Genomic DNA, 16512 nt, shown 5'->3' with positions numbered 1-16512 from the left:
GACAAATGACTCAAGACAAGGATATTGAGATAAGAGATCAAAGAGGGAAGAAGACTGTTATCCAGCCCTTCACAGAAAAGCTCTCTGGATCATGTGGAGCATTACCACCCATTCCTACATCAAGGTACACTGTACAATCTTAGCCCACTTACAAAGATCAATGGTAGTCACTGCCCCAAGCTTGGTCATATTGTAAAAAAGCACAGAAGGAAGCTGGAAAGATGGTGGCTTGTTTTCACTGGCAGCTTGCTCTTTTAAACTAGTACCTGCTATGTTAAAAATCGATAGGAACATATCTATCTAACAGATTCTTCATGTAACAGACACAATGCAGATTCAAAACATCATTCAGTGAACCTAGACAGTCTGACAGTCATCCAATATATATCCAGAGTTTCCCCTCCTGCAATGTCATTGTCTAAAGGGTGATGCAGAATGAACCAAATAAGACATATTACCAGTCTGTCTACTAGGAAGTCAAATTAAAAAAACCCGAGAGCCTGCAGATTCTCAAAAAACCCTAATACTAAATAATGAATATCCAAAACCTGTTGTAGATTTCAAAATTAAAAGGAATCTATAGGTGTTGATTTTCCTTTTAAGTTTTACAGGCAGTACATATTTAAGCAAGTAACACCATTAAAAAATAAACATAATTAAAATGCTCTATTATGTGTTATGCATCTACCCCATGCATGAAAACTCACCAAATTATGATCTCACCTTGTAAGTAGTTTCCAGGTTATCCTCCACTGCAACAGTAGACGGAGTTTTCTTGGAAGGAGGAAAATCACTCTTTTCAAGCTCTGCAGCCAACCGTTTTTGAGCTCTCTGCAACTTTGGAACAGGGCCTACTGATGCACTCTCTAGTTGTTTGGTTTCCATACTGCTGTTTAAAGGTGCAGCAACTTCACCAGCTGCAGTTGTCAAGGATCTGATAGTGTTTACATATAAAGTCATTAATGTGACTGTACAAGAAGCCAAAATTTACTTCGTATAAGGTTTCTGTATGGAAATTACACATGGATCTATGGTGATACTCTTTCTTGCTTTATGTCAATATTAACTTCAAATGTACCATTTACTACCGATAAACATTTTGTTGTGCTATGTGGAGTTAGTTTTTCTAGCCATAATTGAATGTAGTTACTTTAGCTCTTCTATTTGAACTCCACTTGGTCTTTTCATATGAAGTAAAAATATGGCAACTTACTAACTGCCCTAGAAAATGCTAAAATACAGTATTATTTATCTGCACAGTTGAATCCCCCCACACTGAATGATCTCAAAAGACATACAGACATATATAAGACATACAGAGAAGCAGCAGAGACTAGGAAAATAGGGTAAAGCAGTATGGGAACAGCGAGACAGATCATGTACTCTAACTCTGCCTGTCAGCTATTCTGTTTATCATCAGTAGTTCCACAGGAGTTAGAATTCTTACACTGTATAGCCAACATTCGCTCAAAGACCTATCCTTTCAATAAAGGAATGATACTAGCATCTGATATCCCAGAGCAAGACTCTCCACAATTATGTAGAATTGCATCACATCTCTAGTTATGATCTGAGGACTTACATTAGTAGAGTATTAGGGTTTGGGGGTTTTTTATTACTTTGCAATGATTCCATCCTTCAGAATGTCTTTTTCCTTTGATTCTTTTTTTCTCCCAAGCTGACTAGATTTAGTGCAACTGTAATGTTGACGTAACAATTTTGTTACACTGCATTGAGAGGTACTCTTTGTAAAAGAAATTCAAACCCTTTTGGATTGCAGTAGACAAACCAGCTATTATTCTTTTGGGTAATTAATTAGTGTTTTCATCTTGTCTGCCTTTTGAACATAGCACAAACTCAAGAGAATGATATAAGAATTTATATCTAGTTTTATCATGTTTTCCAGAAATATTCCACATTTTCTACATGAAAAATCTGGAAGAGCAGTTAATAAACAGCCACTCTACAAAACTGTTAAAGTACTGTAAAAATGTAAACATGCTTAGATTTTTTCATTTCAATTGTTTTGCACTGTAAGGATTCACGGCAAAATAAGGCACAAGCTGGACAAATTATTTCTACTAAAAAGCAAGACTTACTCTAAAGGATAAATCAGAATTAAAGTGACACCAAAATCCCAGCTAACTAAAACACTAAAACACCTATGTAATCTTCCTCAAATCTGATTAGAGCCCTTTTTACTTTCTTAATTCTCTAACCAGTCCGTCAAAACTACCTCCTCTTGCATTTCTTCTTTTAAGAAGTTCTAATCTGTACTGCACATTCAGAGAACAATCAAGGTACACAAAAAGTGTTTCACTTTGATAAAAAATAAAGCATTTACCTCTCCACTGCAGTCCCAGTTGTTTCACTTGTACTTATTGGGCTGATAAGTATTGGTGCTGGTAGTACTGGTTCTGAAGTTTGTTCCAGCATAACAGATGCATCAAACTCTTTTGAGTCAGCTGGGATTTCCACCAGTGTTAAAATGAATGTCTGTTCTTCCTCTGGACATCTATGATCATCATTCACTACTATAATTTTTCCAGGGAAATAAAGAAAAAATGGAAAATTATTAATCAAATGCGAAATTACACTGTTCTCTTCATGTCCTCCCTACATGGAGTACTGAAATTTTAGGCACTCATTTCTCCATGGAAAAAGGCACTGGGTTTATTCTTGAGACAATAAGCTTCCTGTCTTCTTAGATGAGATACACGTCATCATCTCCTGGTGCCTATTCACTGCAGTGGAATCATGATTACCGTTCAGAATGAGGAACATTAAAAATGCCTAGTAATGATGAAGATTTTTAAATAGGTGCTCTAGCATTAAAGAGTAATTTCAAGTTTTATTAAACTTGTGTCATGGTGGTCAAATGGCCCTCTGTCTTTAATTGCAACTCTCAGCTATTAAGAGTTACTTCCTTTAATGGCAGATATCTGCTGTTTTGAAGGTAAACACAGGATTTTTCCCCTCACTGAGGACTGGCAGAAGAGAAGCACAGTCTTGAATTTAATAGATGAAAAACGTAAATAATTTAGTCAACAAACAGACATTAACAGATAACTGCCAAATGTCATCCGTTAGAACTTAAGGAACAAACATTTGTAAAGTTTTCAAAAGGTGGAAAACAACAATGGCACTCCCTTATTTAAGACAGCTCTCAATTATGTAAAACTCTTATTCCAACCACAACTTGCTTGGGTTCTTTATCTAATTAAATATGATTTAAGATGCTTCAGCCCAAGATTCTTGCAAAAACAGAGCATAGCAACAGATGTCTAAGAAGTATTAGCCTGATCTTTTGCACAAGCTCATGAGTTACAGCTTTGGACTGCAGTTTCCATGTAAAGTTAAGTATTCTGGGCTTCTGACACTGTGACTATCCCATATGTTAGACAAGTAGCGGTTCCAAACCAACTGCATTTCAATTTGTTCTAGGGAAAAGCAGACATCACCTTCATAACTTTCATAACATATCAGTTAGGCATTAATCTGTTGACTCAGTACAGCTAAAGAAGGAAATTTGATTGTCTTACTTACACTTTTCCTCTTCTTCTTTCTCTCCTGCTCCACACTGGCACAGTACAGCCCTCCTACTCACACAACTCTGACAACAGCATTCACTTGATAACTTCATGAGCAACTATAGCTCACTAAGCCAGTGGAAAACTACACAGTTTCTCTCCCTCTGTCATGTTCAGTTTTCGATGGGTGAGTCAGAGGTGCATAAAGGGCTCTAAAACCTGCTATACCTACCACAAGGAAAGCAGCAGGAGCTCACAACAGGGAAAAGAGAACAAGTTTCCCTTCTACTGATATTTAAACTTAATGAAGGGCCCTTCAAAAAGTTCCCAAATCTAGTTTCTGTTTACAAAAGAGGCTAGGAAGGGGAATGTCACAGTGCTGTGGATCATTATCTGTGTTAATGGAATAGACTGATTAATCATGTCAATGAAAATTCTTTTTTTTAAATGAAAATTTTAGGTTTTTTACTCTTTTAGTAACTGCAAAATACACAAATGTGGGCTTTTGCTAAACTTTGAATATTAGGACATTATACCTGAAGTTTCTTCTGTGCTGCTTACGCAATGTTGTTGAGCATCCTGAGTACAAGCTTCATTCTAGAAACAACACAGTTGAAATAAAACAACTTAATAAATCTGGGAAATAACTGTAGGAAACAGGAAGAAACAAAGAATGTCAAATGCTGAAGAGCTAAAAAATCTAATCACATCATCATTATTGCATGTGTCAGTTTTCACTTCTAGCTGTTCTAGGTTGAATAGTACTAGCCTGACAAGGACAAGAGACACTGGGGAAATATAAAACTCATATGCAGCTTGTTGTAAACTCATATGCAGCTCATTGTCTGTATTGATGGTTTGTCAAAATAAATTTATACTTCCTACAGGACAACGCTGTCAAAGATGACTCATACAATAAACTGTTCAGTGGCACTAAGAAAGCAGCTTTCTATAACCCTTAACAAACCACTGAGTGCCAAACAAAAACACCCAGCTCTGCAGCTCATCTATCCCTTCCCTTTTATTGTTTGCCCCTTTCCCCAAACCAGGAATAATCTACTGCAAGTTGCCTTTTCTCATACTCTCTGCCAGGCCTGTAAGAGAAACATCATTCTTGCACATTGCTCCTAACATGAAATCAGCCTTGACACATCTGTGCCAAACAAGCTTCTGTGCATCAGCTGTTCCACCATAACTACGTGCTCACTGATCTCAGCCAACACTAGAAGGAAGCCCTGAGGAAACTGCAAATGAACCTTTCTCTCATGAAGAAATAAGGTAACTCTCATTTATACTAGAATACAGACACACAAACCACTGCAAAGAAATGGATGTGAAAGACGTAGTGCTTGGCCATGACATACATGATGATGATATAAAGGATATAGAAGTATGTAAAAATATGCAAAATTTGTATATGTCATATAATAATATGCCTATAAAGCTCTTAATTGCTTTTTTAAATAAATGAGAAAGAGCATGACAGTTTGCTTTAAACAAAGCAAATGAGAGTGACAACAAACATGCTCCATCCAAGCAGTAATGTTTTAACTTCAGTTTAATATAAACAAATGTAACAGTAAGAGGTCACACTAAATGGACACATGAATCCTAGCTAATTTCTTCTATCAAGACTCCTTCAAAATTCCTCACAATTTTGCTAAGGCGTATCACTTATTGCTGAAATGTTCTAAACAGAGTCTGCAAAGATTAAGTTTGTCTGAAAGATTGTTTGGATATACTCCTGCAAAAAATCAAGTTTCATTTACCAGCTGAAGTATCTTTAGAACTGGTCAGCACATTTGCACTGAAAACCTCTTTCTTCACAGAATTTCAAAAACTGGACACTTCTGGACTGTAATTAAGTTCTTTACCTGAGTCAAGTTAACTGGACATATATTGTCCTCAAGAGGACAAGGACTTTGGTCAGGAATTTCATCCACGGAACTTGGATTTGGATAGTCCTCCAGTCCAAGGTGTGATTTTTCAGGTTTCAGTGATGCAGTTAGAGGTCTTAAATATCCTGAATTTCCACAAGCATCTCTTATCGGCTTTTCTGTTCTGCAAGGTATATATCTAGTTAATTTGAAACCAAATGAAGATACCCTGTGCATATGCTAAATTCGGTATTATGATTTGTTTAATATGAAGCATATGTAATTACACAGAAACAAAGCACCTGTTTAAAAACTACATCATTCTACTAAATAAAATGCATAATCTTTGAACAGGTCTACATGAAGACTTTCAGGGAAAAGCCTCTGTAACTCCATTAATGGAGGCATTTCTACTGAAAGAACAACCAAGCAGGAAGCCTTTTAAGCTCCTTAACATTTCTAAATGAATCAACTCCTTAACATTTCCTTGCAGTTTCATGAAAGACAGTTAAGTAGTAAGGTAATTACTAAGTTCTGAAATAGCAAACATAAGTTAATGTTCTACCTCCAAAAGCTGTAGCACAATATGCAAGGGAGAAAAACCTAAAGTCTAAACTGTACACTATCTGTATAAACATACAGTGTCCATGAGCACACTGTTTCCATTACAGTCGCATACTACACTTGAACTTCAGCTGCATATTTTAAGAGACAGCAGGAATAAAGTCAGTTATTAAGTGATGAGTCTTCCTACCTCTCAGTTTTGTCTATTTGCTTGCTAAGTTCCATACTTCCAGTTGCAAAGTCATGAAGAACTGAAGAATCATTTGCAGCTAGTCTGATTGGTTCTAGTTCCACCATCTGCATTTCTGCAGTACCCTTCAGGGCTGTAGGATCTAAGTTTTATAAGAATAAAAATTAAAATAATGTCTTTTCAATCTGCAGGTGTATATACATATTCATATTACCTTTTACATATAACCTTGTATATATTAAAATTTTGTAATATGTTTATATAGACACATACATAAATGTGCACATGTATACTTGTGTCTTATGTAAGTAAGGCACATACACATATCTCATTTTGCCTTTCATATCTTGTGCATTTTGCCAGTGATATGAAGATAATTAAGAGTTTGAAGACTAACTTTTTTCCAACTGCTTTAAGAATAGAAAACCAGTTCTTTCTATCTCCTCTTCTACTTTTAATGGAAGGAAAAGACAGTAATAAACAGAAAAAAAGTACACTGTATTGGACTGTATTTCTGGAATTGGCAGTTCAGTAATTTAAGTGCTTTCCAGGTAACTTAATACCTGCAGGAAAAAACTGCTACTCAAATTTAATTCAATTTTATGCCAAAAGGTATACTTATGTATAAAACTATACCAAATGAGTACCCTATGTTACAATGGTGATGTATCATCTGTGAACATGAAAGTGAAGACTTTCAGCTTTGTTTCATTTCATGAATAGATGTGAATCTATCTGAATAACCATTTTCAGAGCTCTAGGATAAGAAACAGGCTTACCAGTTGGAATTTGTTCTAGCTGTTCCACAAGTACATTTGCATTCAGTAACTCCTGCAGTATGTTTTCGTTGGACCTCAGTATTCCAGAGGTTGGCTCAGGCTCCAGGTGTCCACCTCCTGTCAGTCTCATACTATTCGCCACAGGCAAAGAGCTATCACTGAAAGTAAAAGGAAAAATGTCATCAATAGAGTTTTTTATTTTTGATGGTTAGTGAAGATACAAGAGATATGGGGTAGATCAGACAATGAAGACTTGAAATGCAGGCTGCAACTGGCAGAGAAGACAGAAAGCTATTTGGCAGATTAAAAAAAATAAAAATCATCTGCGAATTGAAACAGGTAGGTATGCTGCAAACTAGTATGTTTCCAACGTAAAGGAAGAAAATAAAAGAATATTTGAAATGTTTAAATAACAGGAGAAGATCAGAAATCTAATACATACCATATGGTATAAGTTCTGGTTTAATGATACAATTAAACTGGATGCAAAATGAAGGATCTTTGATTATGATTTTTCAAAGAGTATAATCTCATAGTTTATTCAAGCAATCAACAAGTTAAACAGTCTTTCAAATAATACATGGTCACCAGTAGATGTTTGAGGGGTATGCATACAGGGGATGGGTAAAGGCCAACGGGTTACAAAGGATCTGCATAGGGTCTCCTAAAGGATTGTGGGTCTGTCTTTTCTCGCAGTGACTAAAGAAGTGGTTGCCTTTCCAGGGAGTCTTGCTGGGCGATTACGCAATCTCCTTATCTCAGCAGACATCCCTCCAGGGCAGGGGCTGGGCATACCCCACAGATGTTTTCTCTGGAAAAGTGTCGGATTAAGCTGTCTAGTAATTCACAAATGCAGAATTATAAAAAATCAATCACTAAAAACCATAATGATAGAAGATCAACTGGTTTCTTGCCATCTCTTTGCTCTGAATCTTTGATCTACACCCCACAGCAGCAGCGATACTTAAGCTATTTGTCTTGGTCTGATTAGCTGTAGAGAACTATAGGAAAAAGAGCTTGGTAATTAACAGGGATGCAGTACAATGTAGTCTGCAGATTTTATTCTCCCCCACACCTCCCCAGGTAAACTTAATTTCATGAGACAAAAACTAGTTGTAGATCCCCAAAATTACATACAAACACCTCATGGAAGTCATAAGAAGGAGACAAGAGGAGTTTTTGCAGATTACATAGCAAATTAAATAAACTGAGAAACCTTTACTAAAGCAAGACTGCTTGCAAATCAGTAAAAAGGCCAGAAAGAACCTAGCAAAAGTAAGCAGTGTCAGAGGATCTCTCTCACTAAAGAAAATGAAGTGGTAATTTAACCTGGTATCGGTAGCATCCTTCTCTGAATACTCGTCTACACCTATTCCTGTGCCAGTGATTTGATTCTCTACATTGATGTTTCCATCCTCAGAAGGCAGTAATTCCTTGACAGAAGTGTCTGAAGCAAGCAAATACTGACTAGAAGTTCTGTTTTCTTTGGAGTAGGTGTGAGTTACGAGGCTATCAGCCATGTCCAAGTCATCTTGAGCAGGTGCCATGTGTGTTCGTTCTAGTTATAACAATAAACAGAATGGGAAAACTTCATTTAAAACACTCAGGTTTGGCACGTATATAAAGCTATATAACTTCAAGCTGCATTTAACACAGTTTGTATCCTCCAAAGACACAGATTCAAATCCCAGATAAATACAGTCCTTAGAGAACACTTCTGGTAGTAAGAACACAAAAACTAACATTCAACCAATGAAAGCATATAATAAATGCTACACAAAATCTGTAAAACCCAGGTAATTTCACATTTCATCTAGTTAGGGTGAAACTGCTATGCTTCACATTAAAGGTCTGAAAGATCACCGACAGTTACAGTCATTTAAGCTTGATCCCTTTCTTTTGTCCAGTTTACGTGACCAGATCAATTCAAACATGTGCTTCCTGAAACAAGTTCCACAAACAACTTTCTAGCACTGACGCAGTTGGCAGTATTCAGTAGGGTGCCTGCCTTTTTCCAGCCACCCTGCATTGGCTAGACTTACTATATGTTACAGTGCAGCAGGACTAAAAGCATAAAAGATTCTTGACCTCCTGCTATGCAGCAGCAAGTGGAAGAGCTTTGCAGCCACTGCTCCATCCCTCCTTAGGTGGACCCAGAAAGCACAAGAGCAAGGCTTTGTCTCATAAATCAGATCATACCTTCAGAGCTTGTTTTCAACTGGAAATTTGGATCACCCATTGCAAGTAAAGTCATAGCAGCTTCAGTGCTTCCATCGTTAATTCCTATGAAGTTGTACACACACATTAAAAATCACAAGCGCATTAACCAGAAATCCATTTACCCATATTCAAAAGTATTTGACACTACCACAAATACAGTGAAGTACATATTCTTTAAATTGACCTTACTTATGGATGAAAATGCTTGTAGACAAGCAGCCATTCTCATTCAGCAAATTCAAACTACTGTTAAAACACTGAGCAGCAACATGACTCCCTTTAATGGTGTACTGGATACAGGTGGCAAGGTGTTGGCAGCAGGGGGGCTGCCCTGGACACAGACAGTTCCAGCTGATCCACTGCAGGACACAGCTGAGCCTGAGAGTCAAGATGGTGACACCTTTGGGAAATGTATTTTAAGAAAGAGGAAAATGTGTATATTGGTAGCAAGTTAACAAGAAATACATGAGCAAGATTGTTTCATATCTACCTTTGTCCACATCTGGATTCTCATGTATGGTTGTTTCCTTAAATACAAAGAAAAACAGTATCAAAGTTCTACATAAAATGACTCCATAATTTTTATTTAACGCTTACACATAAATTCTGTGCCCACAGGTTACCCCGGTTTTAAGGCTAACAATATTTACTTACACAATTTTCCCATAGCTGTGCCTCATACTTGTGTGGGACAGGTAGCAGTCTAATAAGCTACAGTTACATTCAGACAGGCAACAAGAGACTGCTGAGATAGCTTTGTATGAACTATGAAACAAACAAAAGACATTCTAACAGCTGTTGAGGTGCTTACTTTTTCTTCCCTCTGTACTACTGGTTGGACAGATGCACAAGAAAGACTTTCAGCATCAGTAGCCACCTGCACATCTGGGATATTCACAGATATTTCCAGCTGTAAAAATAATTTTACAGGTATTTCAGTTCATCAGATGCAAAAGAAGATCTGTCAAATGCAAATTTTTATAAATCTCACATATTTAACAGATGTTCGCCATCTAGAGGGATCCTTTGCAAAAATCATACCTTCTGATTTGAGAAGGAAGCAGTGGTATGAACAGGAGGCTGGCAGTGCTATCTGTAGCTAAGTGGAAGCATCAGACACCCTAAGGCCTTGTTTCTAGTCACTCACTTCTCCACCAAATTAAGTTATGCAGCTGAGATCTTTTATGGTGACTGTTTACCTCAAATGGGTTTTGTTAGTTTTCACTCTTTTTCTGCTTTTTAAGTCTTCTGGAAGGAAAAACAGTTCACACTTATTTCCAAAGCAAGATAGGGAATAGACATACAGACACATAGAAACACACCCACTCACCATTTTACCTATTTTTGTTTCTTCAGCTCTGTGTTTTCACTGAGAACTTCAGACATTTGACATTTTCAGAAATGAGGACTTGAAATTTGACAGAAAGATTATGATATTTCCAGGGAAGTTCTCACAAAAAACACTGCTCAATCTGGGCTGCTCTCAAAGGCTTGCGCTTTTTACAGATACTTTTGACTGACCTATTTAAATTTTACAACAGCTGGGTCCTCAGGTCCTCTGACCACATCCCTCACTAGTACTACTGTCTCCTAAGTGTTAAACCAGGCAACTTGCTTGTCATTCCCCCACATAATATATATTCCACATCTCTGAAATCAAAGGTTCAGCAAAAGTTTCCATGCAGCAGCTTTGCTGCCCATTATTACTCTAGAGACCACTTGGTGTTTTGACAGAGCTTTAAATTATTCTGCAGTTTCACCTGGAGAAAGAAACAGTGTGATTAATTCAGAAGACAATAAAAAGCAGAATTTCAGTGGGCAAAGAGAGGAAGAGGACTAGCAGTAGCAGTAAGCAAAAAAGCACCAGAAAGCAAAAATCACTGAAGTGAATGGAAAGTAGCGATGACAGGGAAAAAAAATAGAAAAATGTCTAATTCTTTGAACACAATCCCTTCCAAGGCCTTGAACAGAGGCCACTGTTCCCAAACCTGCACAGTTCCCTGGCACCAAAAAATGTATGCCATTTCCCCTCTGGTGATTGGTCTAAGTAGATACAATACCATGTGCTGCTACAGTGTTACATGCTCAAGTTCAATTACAGTCTAAGGGTGCACATGAAATATAGGCCTGCACTCCAGGTGTGTAAGTTTACAACTCTACAAATCATCTATGAAAGAGTAAAAATGCACAGTATTAACAAAGATATAGATGGTCTCTCACTGAGAGCATCAGGGACTGTTGATCTACCCCTGCCAGACAGAGCAAGAACATTCTTAAGTGGACTGCATCCCATGGAGAACCCACACTGGAGCATGGAAAAGGAAGGAGTGGATTCCACCACACCACCAAACTCTACTGCAGGAACCAAAGCAACAAGGGCTGGAGATTTTAATGGATATACATTTAAATTTTTTAACCCATCATCTGAGTTGTACATGACAGTAAGAAGAACATGAATCAAGGGAAAGCAGGTCTCACAAGAAACCAGGCAAGCACAGCTGTCACTGACCTGAGCTGGCTTTGGTACCCAAAAACTCAACACAGCATGCCACCTCTCCTGAGCAACCATGTAATACATGGAGCCCAAGGCATGGCTTAAATAACTAAAAAGGCCATTTGAAGGACATTATAAGGTGGGGGGCAGGGCACTGACCAAGGGAATGATAGCCATATATTTTTCAAAGAACAGAGAGAGAAGCTGTGGTTAATAAGGATGTACTGGATAGTGTAAGACCTGGGCATGATACAAATGATATGAAATTAAGAGTGAAGACTGTACTGGGCATGGCTGGGATGTATATGCTGTCTTTTGGATTGTGTGGTAACACACCGGTGTTTTTTGCTGTTCCTGCACAATGTCAAAGCTTTTTTTCTATTCTTTTACCCAGCAAGAAGTGAGCAAGGGGGGTAAGCAAGAGATCAGGAGAGCATACACCTAGTACAGCTGACCCAAAATGAGCAAAGGGAAATTCTGTATCCTGTGATAATGTGCTCAGCAATAAAAGCTCAGGGAAAGGAAGGAGAAGAGGAGGCCATTTGTGGTTATGGCATTTGTCTTCCAAAGTTACTCTTAAAAAGATTGAGGCCCTGCTTTCCAGGAAGTAACCTGACAATGGAAAGTAGTAAATAAATTCCTTATTTTGCTTTTTATTTACATGCTACTTTTCCTTCATGCATGTAACTGTCTTTATATCAATAGAGAAATCTTCCGACCCTCCTTCCTAATTTCTCCTAGTCCCACAGGAAAAGGGAGTGAGCATGCAGATGTGTGTGTCTGGCTGCTGCTCAGGTCAGCCTACCTGACAGTTAAAAGTTTCTTGGCAAGGGGGACATGACCTACAGGAACATTTTTGTCATACCCTCATTTCCTAACATTCAAATATGAAATCGAAGTGCTCCATTTGATCCATCTTGGGCCTCAAAACACATGGATAAGGATTGAGCCTGGACCTATATTCAATCCCAGTAAACAAACTGATGAGTACCTTGCAGACCTATATATAGTTGTAAACATAATTACATAACTGGATTTTAGGCTGATGCAGTATTAAGCTCAAAACCAAGTGTATGTGCCAAGTAACATCCCTGCTACTCTCAACACCATTCTTGAACTCAGATAAAACCCAAATACTCAGAGATACAAATAGAATAAAATCTTTTAAAACAATCAGAACAAAATTACGTATGCAGAACCCAGCAACACAATACCTCCTCCATGGTTTCCTGTATCTGCACAGGAATTGGCTTTGGAGATCGAAGACCTATAGGAACGAACACTGGAGCCTTGTTTACTTCCTCTGGTGCAAAGCATTCATCTTCATCATAAAGCTCAAAGTCATCTGCCTCGGCATCCTCCTCCTCTTGAGAAGCCCGAAGGGTGACAAAGGTTATCTCTGAACTTCTGGGTTCCTTCCCAGATTTTCTTCTCTGTGTAGTTTTCAAACTTTTGCCTCTGGTAACACTCACTGTAGCACCTTGCCTTTGATTCCCCTTCTCACTGCAATCAGCTTCGCATTCAGAGGCAGAAGAAGTAGCAGCTTTTGGCTCCAACACATGTTCTGGCAGTGCTGTCCACTTTGATGATCTCCTGAACTGCCCTCTAAAGTACAGAACAAAAACAGTGAAGTCCAAGACATTCCAAAAAGTGGGATACTACAAATCAAAACAAACTCAATTAAAAAAAAAAAGTTATCATGACCAACAATGCAAACTATTTACTTCTTTATAGTGACAAGTAAGCATTTAATCAGAAATTTAATTTCTTCCTGTATACATAAAGTACTGATTGTCAATATGTATTAAGCAGTTTCAGAATGCTAGAAATCTTCACAATTAAGCTTGCAAAGATACATAATTCCTTGATGAGAAAAGTATGAAATAATTTTAATCTTGAGGGATGTGGAAGTCACTTGCTTTTTAAGTCATGTTTTAAGACAACTTCAGTTGTTTTTCGCTAAAGCTACACTTGAAGCCCCAAACTATGATACTTTAGTTGATCAGACTATTGTTTACAAACTTCGATAATAACTACTTATCTCCTTTGGTTTCTCAGACAGCATTCTCTTCAATAATCAGTTGATTCTGTTTCCTTCCTCAAAATCATGGGCACAACCACTTTCAGTATCAAAAGTAATTAAAAACATCCCCCCCAAAACATCCTCCCTGGTAAACTGATGGGGAGTGGAAACAAATGTCAGCAGAGGATATTTTTAGCACAAAGTTTCTCTTTAGGTTAATTCCACAATCCTTGTGCCCCCAAATACTCTCAAGTCCTCCCCTGTAAAATCAGGAATTTCTGTTGAAACCATGGGATGGACTGGTGAGAGTGCTGGCTGTGTTCATTTTATCAGAATACAGGCAGGGTAAGAGACATAGGGATATCTGCATGCATCTGGCTAAGTTCAGATGGAAGACACAAGAATTGACATGATGCACTCACGTAACATACGGCAGAACTATGGCCAATAATTATCAATCAGTTGAGTTTACAAACCAAAACAGTTGTCTTACCTCGTGAGATTGTCTGAATGTTTTTCCTGAGAGGCAGAAAGCTGAGAATCATCATCTTGTTCTACTTGACTCTCACTCTCTGATGATACCCCTGGAGGCTGGAGTATAATGTCCTGCCTGATTCTCTTACAGTATGGTTCTTCAACATTCTCTGCAAAATTGTGTTTCCTTGTAGCTTCTGAGAAGGATCCAGCTTCCACTATATTGCTGAAATTTTGCTGAACAGAGGAAATAATTACGACCATATTAAGTGCCAAACATTTATAACTGGTTTTGGTGACTTAAAGAACTTAGTTTGAAGATCTTGAGAATGTGCCCAGCTGTCATCTCTGATAACTTAGGACATTTTTACTCATTGTCTTTAATTTTGGGCTCTATAGCAGAAGTGTCATTAACTGGCATTATCTATGATGCCTGAATTCCCAGTGATGCTGGTCGTTAATAGACCAAGACCACGCTCAATTCAGCAAGAGTACCAACTCTTTAGAAGCTGGAAAGATGAATCATTTTCTAAAATTACCTATAAATTTAAAGAACAATTTGCAGGAAGGAATTTTTTTTTTCTGCCTTGGGAACAAACTAGGAAGAAAAAACTATCATACTTTATATAAAAGCATTTAAATATTGTTCAACGTATACACAGACAAACATCAGCAACCACAGTTCATCAATTATGGATACTTGGCAAAAACAGTATGTTAACTAGAAGATTTTAGTCATCCATGTAGAAAATAGGGAACACCAGATAAACTTGACTCAGTTATCACTGCATTAGACAGAGATGGAACTAGTCTGGGCTAAGTTAAGCCTGCTGAGCAAATTTAAGGTCTGAACTTTGTTCATACTCATTTTTATTTCTAAGTATACTAATACAGATTTTAGGTAGTATCTGAAGTTAGTTAATGGCCTTATTTTCCATTGTTCAATGAATAACAAACAGTAAATTATTTTTTAACAGTGTTAGCATGTGTTTATTATAATGCAAATTTCTGACCATATAAACCATGGAACTTAAGACAACAGTGTGTATTAAATATTTCCACAGATCTTAGATTCTAAGTCCATTTATTCAACATAATTTCCAACAGTAAATTAAAAAAAATTTTAAATAATCACATAACCTTTTCCAGCCATATACTGGATTTCTGTGCCAGCTATGGTTCTAAGAACTTGGGCAAAAGGATTGAAGTATAACTGGCTCAAAATACATGATCAGCACTTACCACTGATACACCTGTTTTTAATAATACCGAACACTCTTCTTCACTTCTGCTCTCAGTGATGTCCTCTTCTCTGTTTTCACCTTCTTCAGGATAATCCCTTTTCCTAATAAGTCTCTTTAGGTCTCTCCTTGGGTTCCAATGGGGTTCCCTTGCTCTCTGTTCACTTTCCTCTCCAGAACTTAATTTATCATTGGACCTATAAAAACATGTTTCAACTTTTACTTCTGCAAAGTACACTCTATAAGCTTGGCTTACTATTAGATATTTAATACTTCCAGCAAGAAATGAACCTGTGTTTTGAATTTTTATTTGCTTAGTTGGTTACATGCAAAAAAACATAAGGAAGAAAAAAACACTGCAAAAAGGAGGTAATTTGTCTGCAGCAGTAGACCTTCCTGATTACTTTTGGGAAAAATTTTTGGAAGGAAAACAAAAGTCAGAGAGGGTAGAAAGCGTCAGCTATACCAACACAGTACTCCAAAATTAAGCAGCCATAGGAACATTATATTCACTAATTCCAGTGCTCAAGGTTTTAATACTTTCAAAAAGGATACAATTCTTACATCTGTTCAAACATACTCAGATCAGGAAGACAGAAATCTTGGCCTTCTAAATTCATGACTTGAGAAAAAGAGACTAAGAGTAATCCAGAAATTACAGTTTAGTCAACCTCATCTCAGGGTCTGGGAAAGTGATGGAACAAACCAACCTGGAAACTACTTCCAGACACATAAAAAACAACCTAACTTGGAGTAGTCAGCATGGATTTGTAATGGGGAAGCTATGCTTGACCAACTTGATAACCTCTTTCAATGAAAGACTGACCTGATAAATGAAGGGAGAGCAGTAAATAGTGTCTGCCTTGACTCCAGTAAGGCTTGTAACACTGTTGAATACTGTCTCTTCTAACAGGCATGTAAGGGAGGTGATGAAGTACAGACTGAAAGTGGACTAAAAATGGAGCTGTCTGGTTCCGAGGTCTGTGATCAGTGACACAAAGTCCAGTTGGAGACCAATAACCAACAGTGCACCCTGTGGGTCAATACCGCGTCAAATCCTGTCCAGTATCTCCACAAATGATCTGGATGATGGGATAAGCTGTAACCTCAGCAAGTTTAC

At 37.6% G+C, this 16512-nt stretch overlaps 1 protein-coding gene across 3 annotated transcripts in view; it reads right to left on the bottom strand.

The window, feature by feature from the left end:
* The window catches only part of BDP1 (B double prime 1, subunit of RNA polymerase III transcription initiation factor IIIB), a 51956-nt gene that overhangs the window by 5646 nt on the left and 29798 nt on the right, over window positions 1-16512 (bottom strand). For 2 of the 3 annotated variants that reach the window (XM_042023539.1, XM_042023541.1), the window contains exons 26-38: window positions 15394-15589; window positions 14171-14388; window positions 12869-13259; window positions 9972-10070; window positions 9651-9687; window positions 9140-9223; window positions 8270-8498; window positions 6941-7098; window positions 6162-6303; window positions 5405-5591; window positions 4067-4127; window positions 2345-2534; window positions 724-934 (exon numbers count right to left, since the gene is read on the bottom strand). In XM_042023539.1, coding sequence (XP_041879473.1) covers window positions 724-934; window positions 2345-2534; window positions 4067-4127; window positions 5405-5591; window positions 6162-6303; window positions 6941-7098; window positions 8270-8498; window positions 9140-9223; window positions 9651-9687; window positions 9972-10070; window positions 12869-13259; window positions 14171-14388; window positions 15394-15589 — 2203 coding nt within the window. The remainder of the gene's footprint in view (window positions 1-723; window positions 935-2344; window positions 2535-4066; window positions 4128-5404; window positions 5592-6161; window positions 6304-6940; window positions 7099-8269; window positions 8499-9139; window positions 9224-9650; window positions 9688-9971; window positions 10071-12868; window positions 13260-14170; window positions 14389-15393; window positions 15590-16512) is intronic. The other variant, XM_042023540.1, reaches the window with a different exon arrangement.

Source organism: Corvus kubaryi, unplaced genomic scaffold (genome assembly GCF_017639235.1).
Source record: "Corvus kubaryi isolate FWS band 111438036 unplaced genomic scaffold, C.kubaryi_AGA036_p1.0 37249, whole genome shotgun sequence".
In the NCBI taxonomy this organism is placed as follows: domain Eukaryota; kingdom Metazoa; phylum Chordata; class Aves; order Passeriformes; family Corvidae; genus Corvus; species Corvus kubaryi.
Note: the sequence above shows the minus strand (reverse complement) of the source record. Positions and strands in the feature narration are given on the sequence as shown.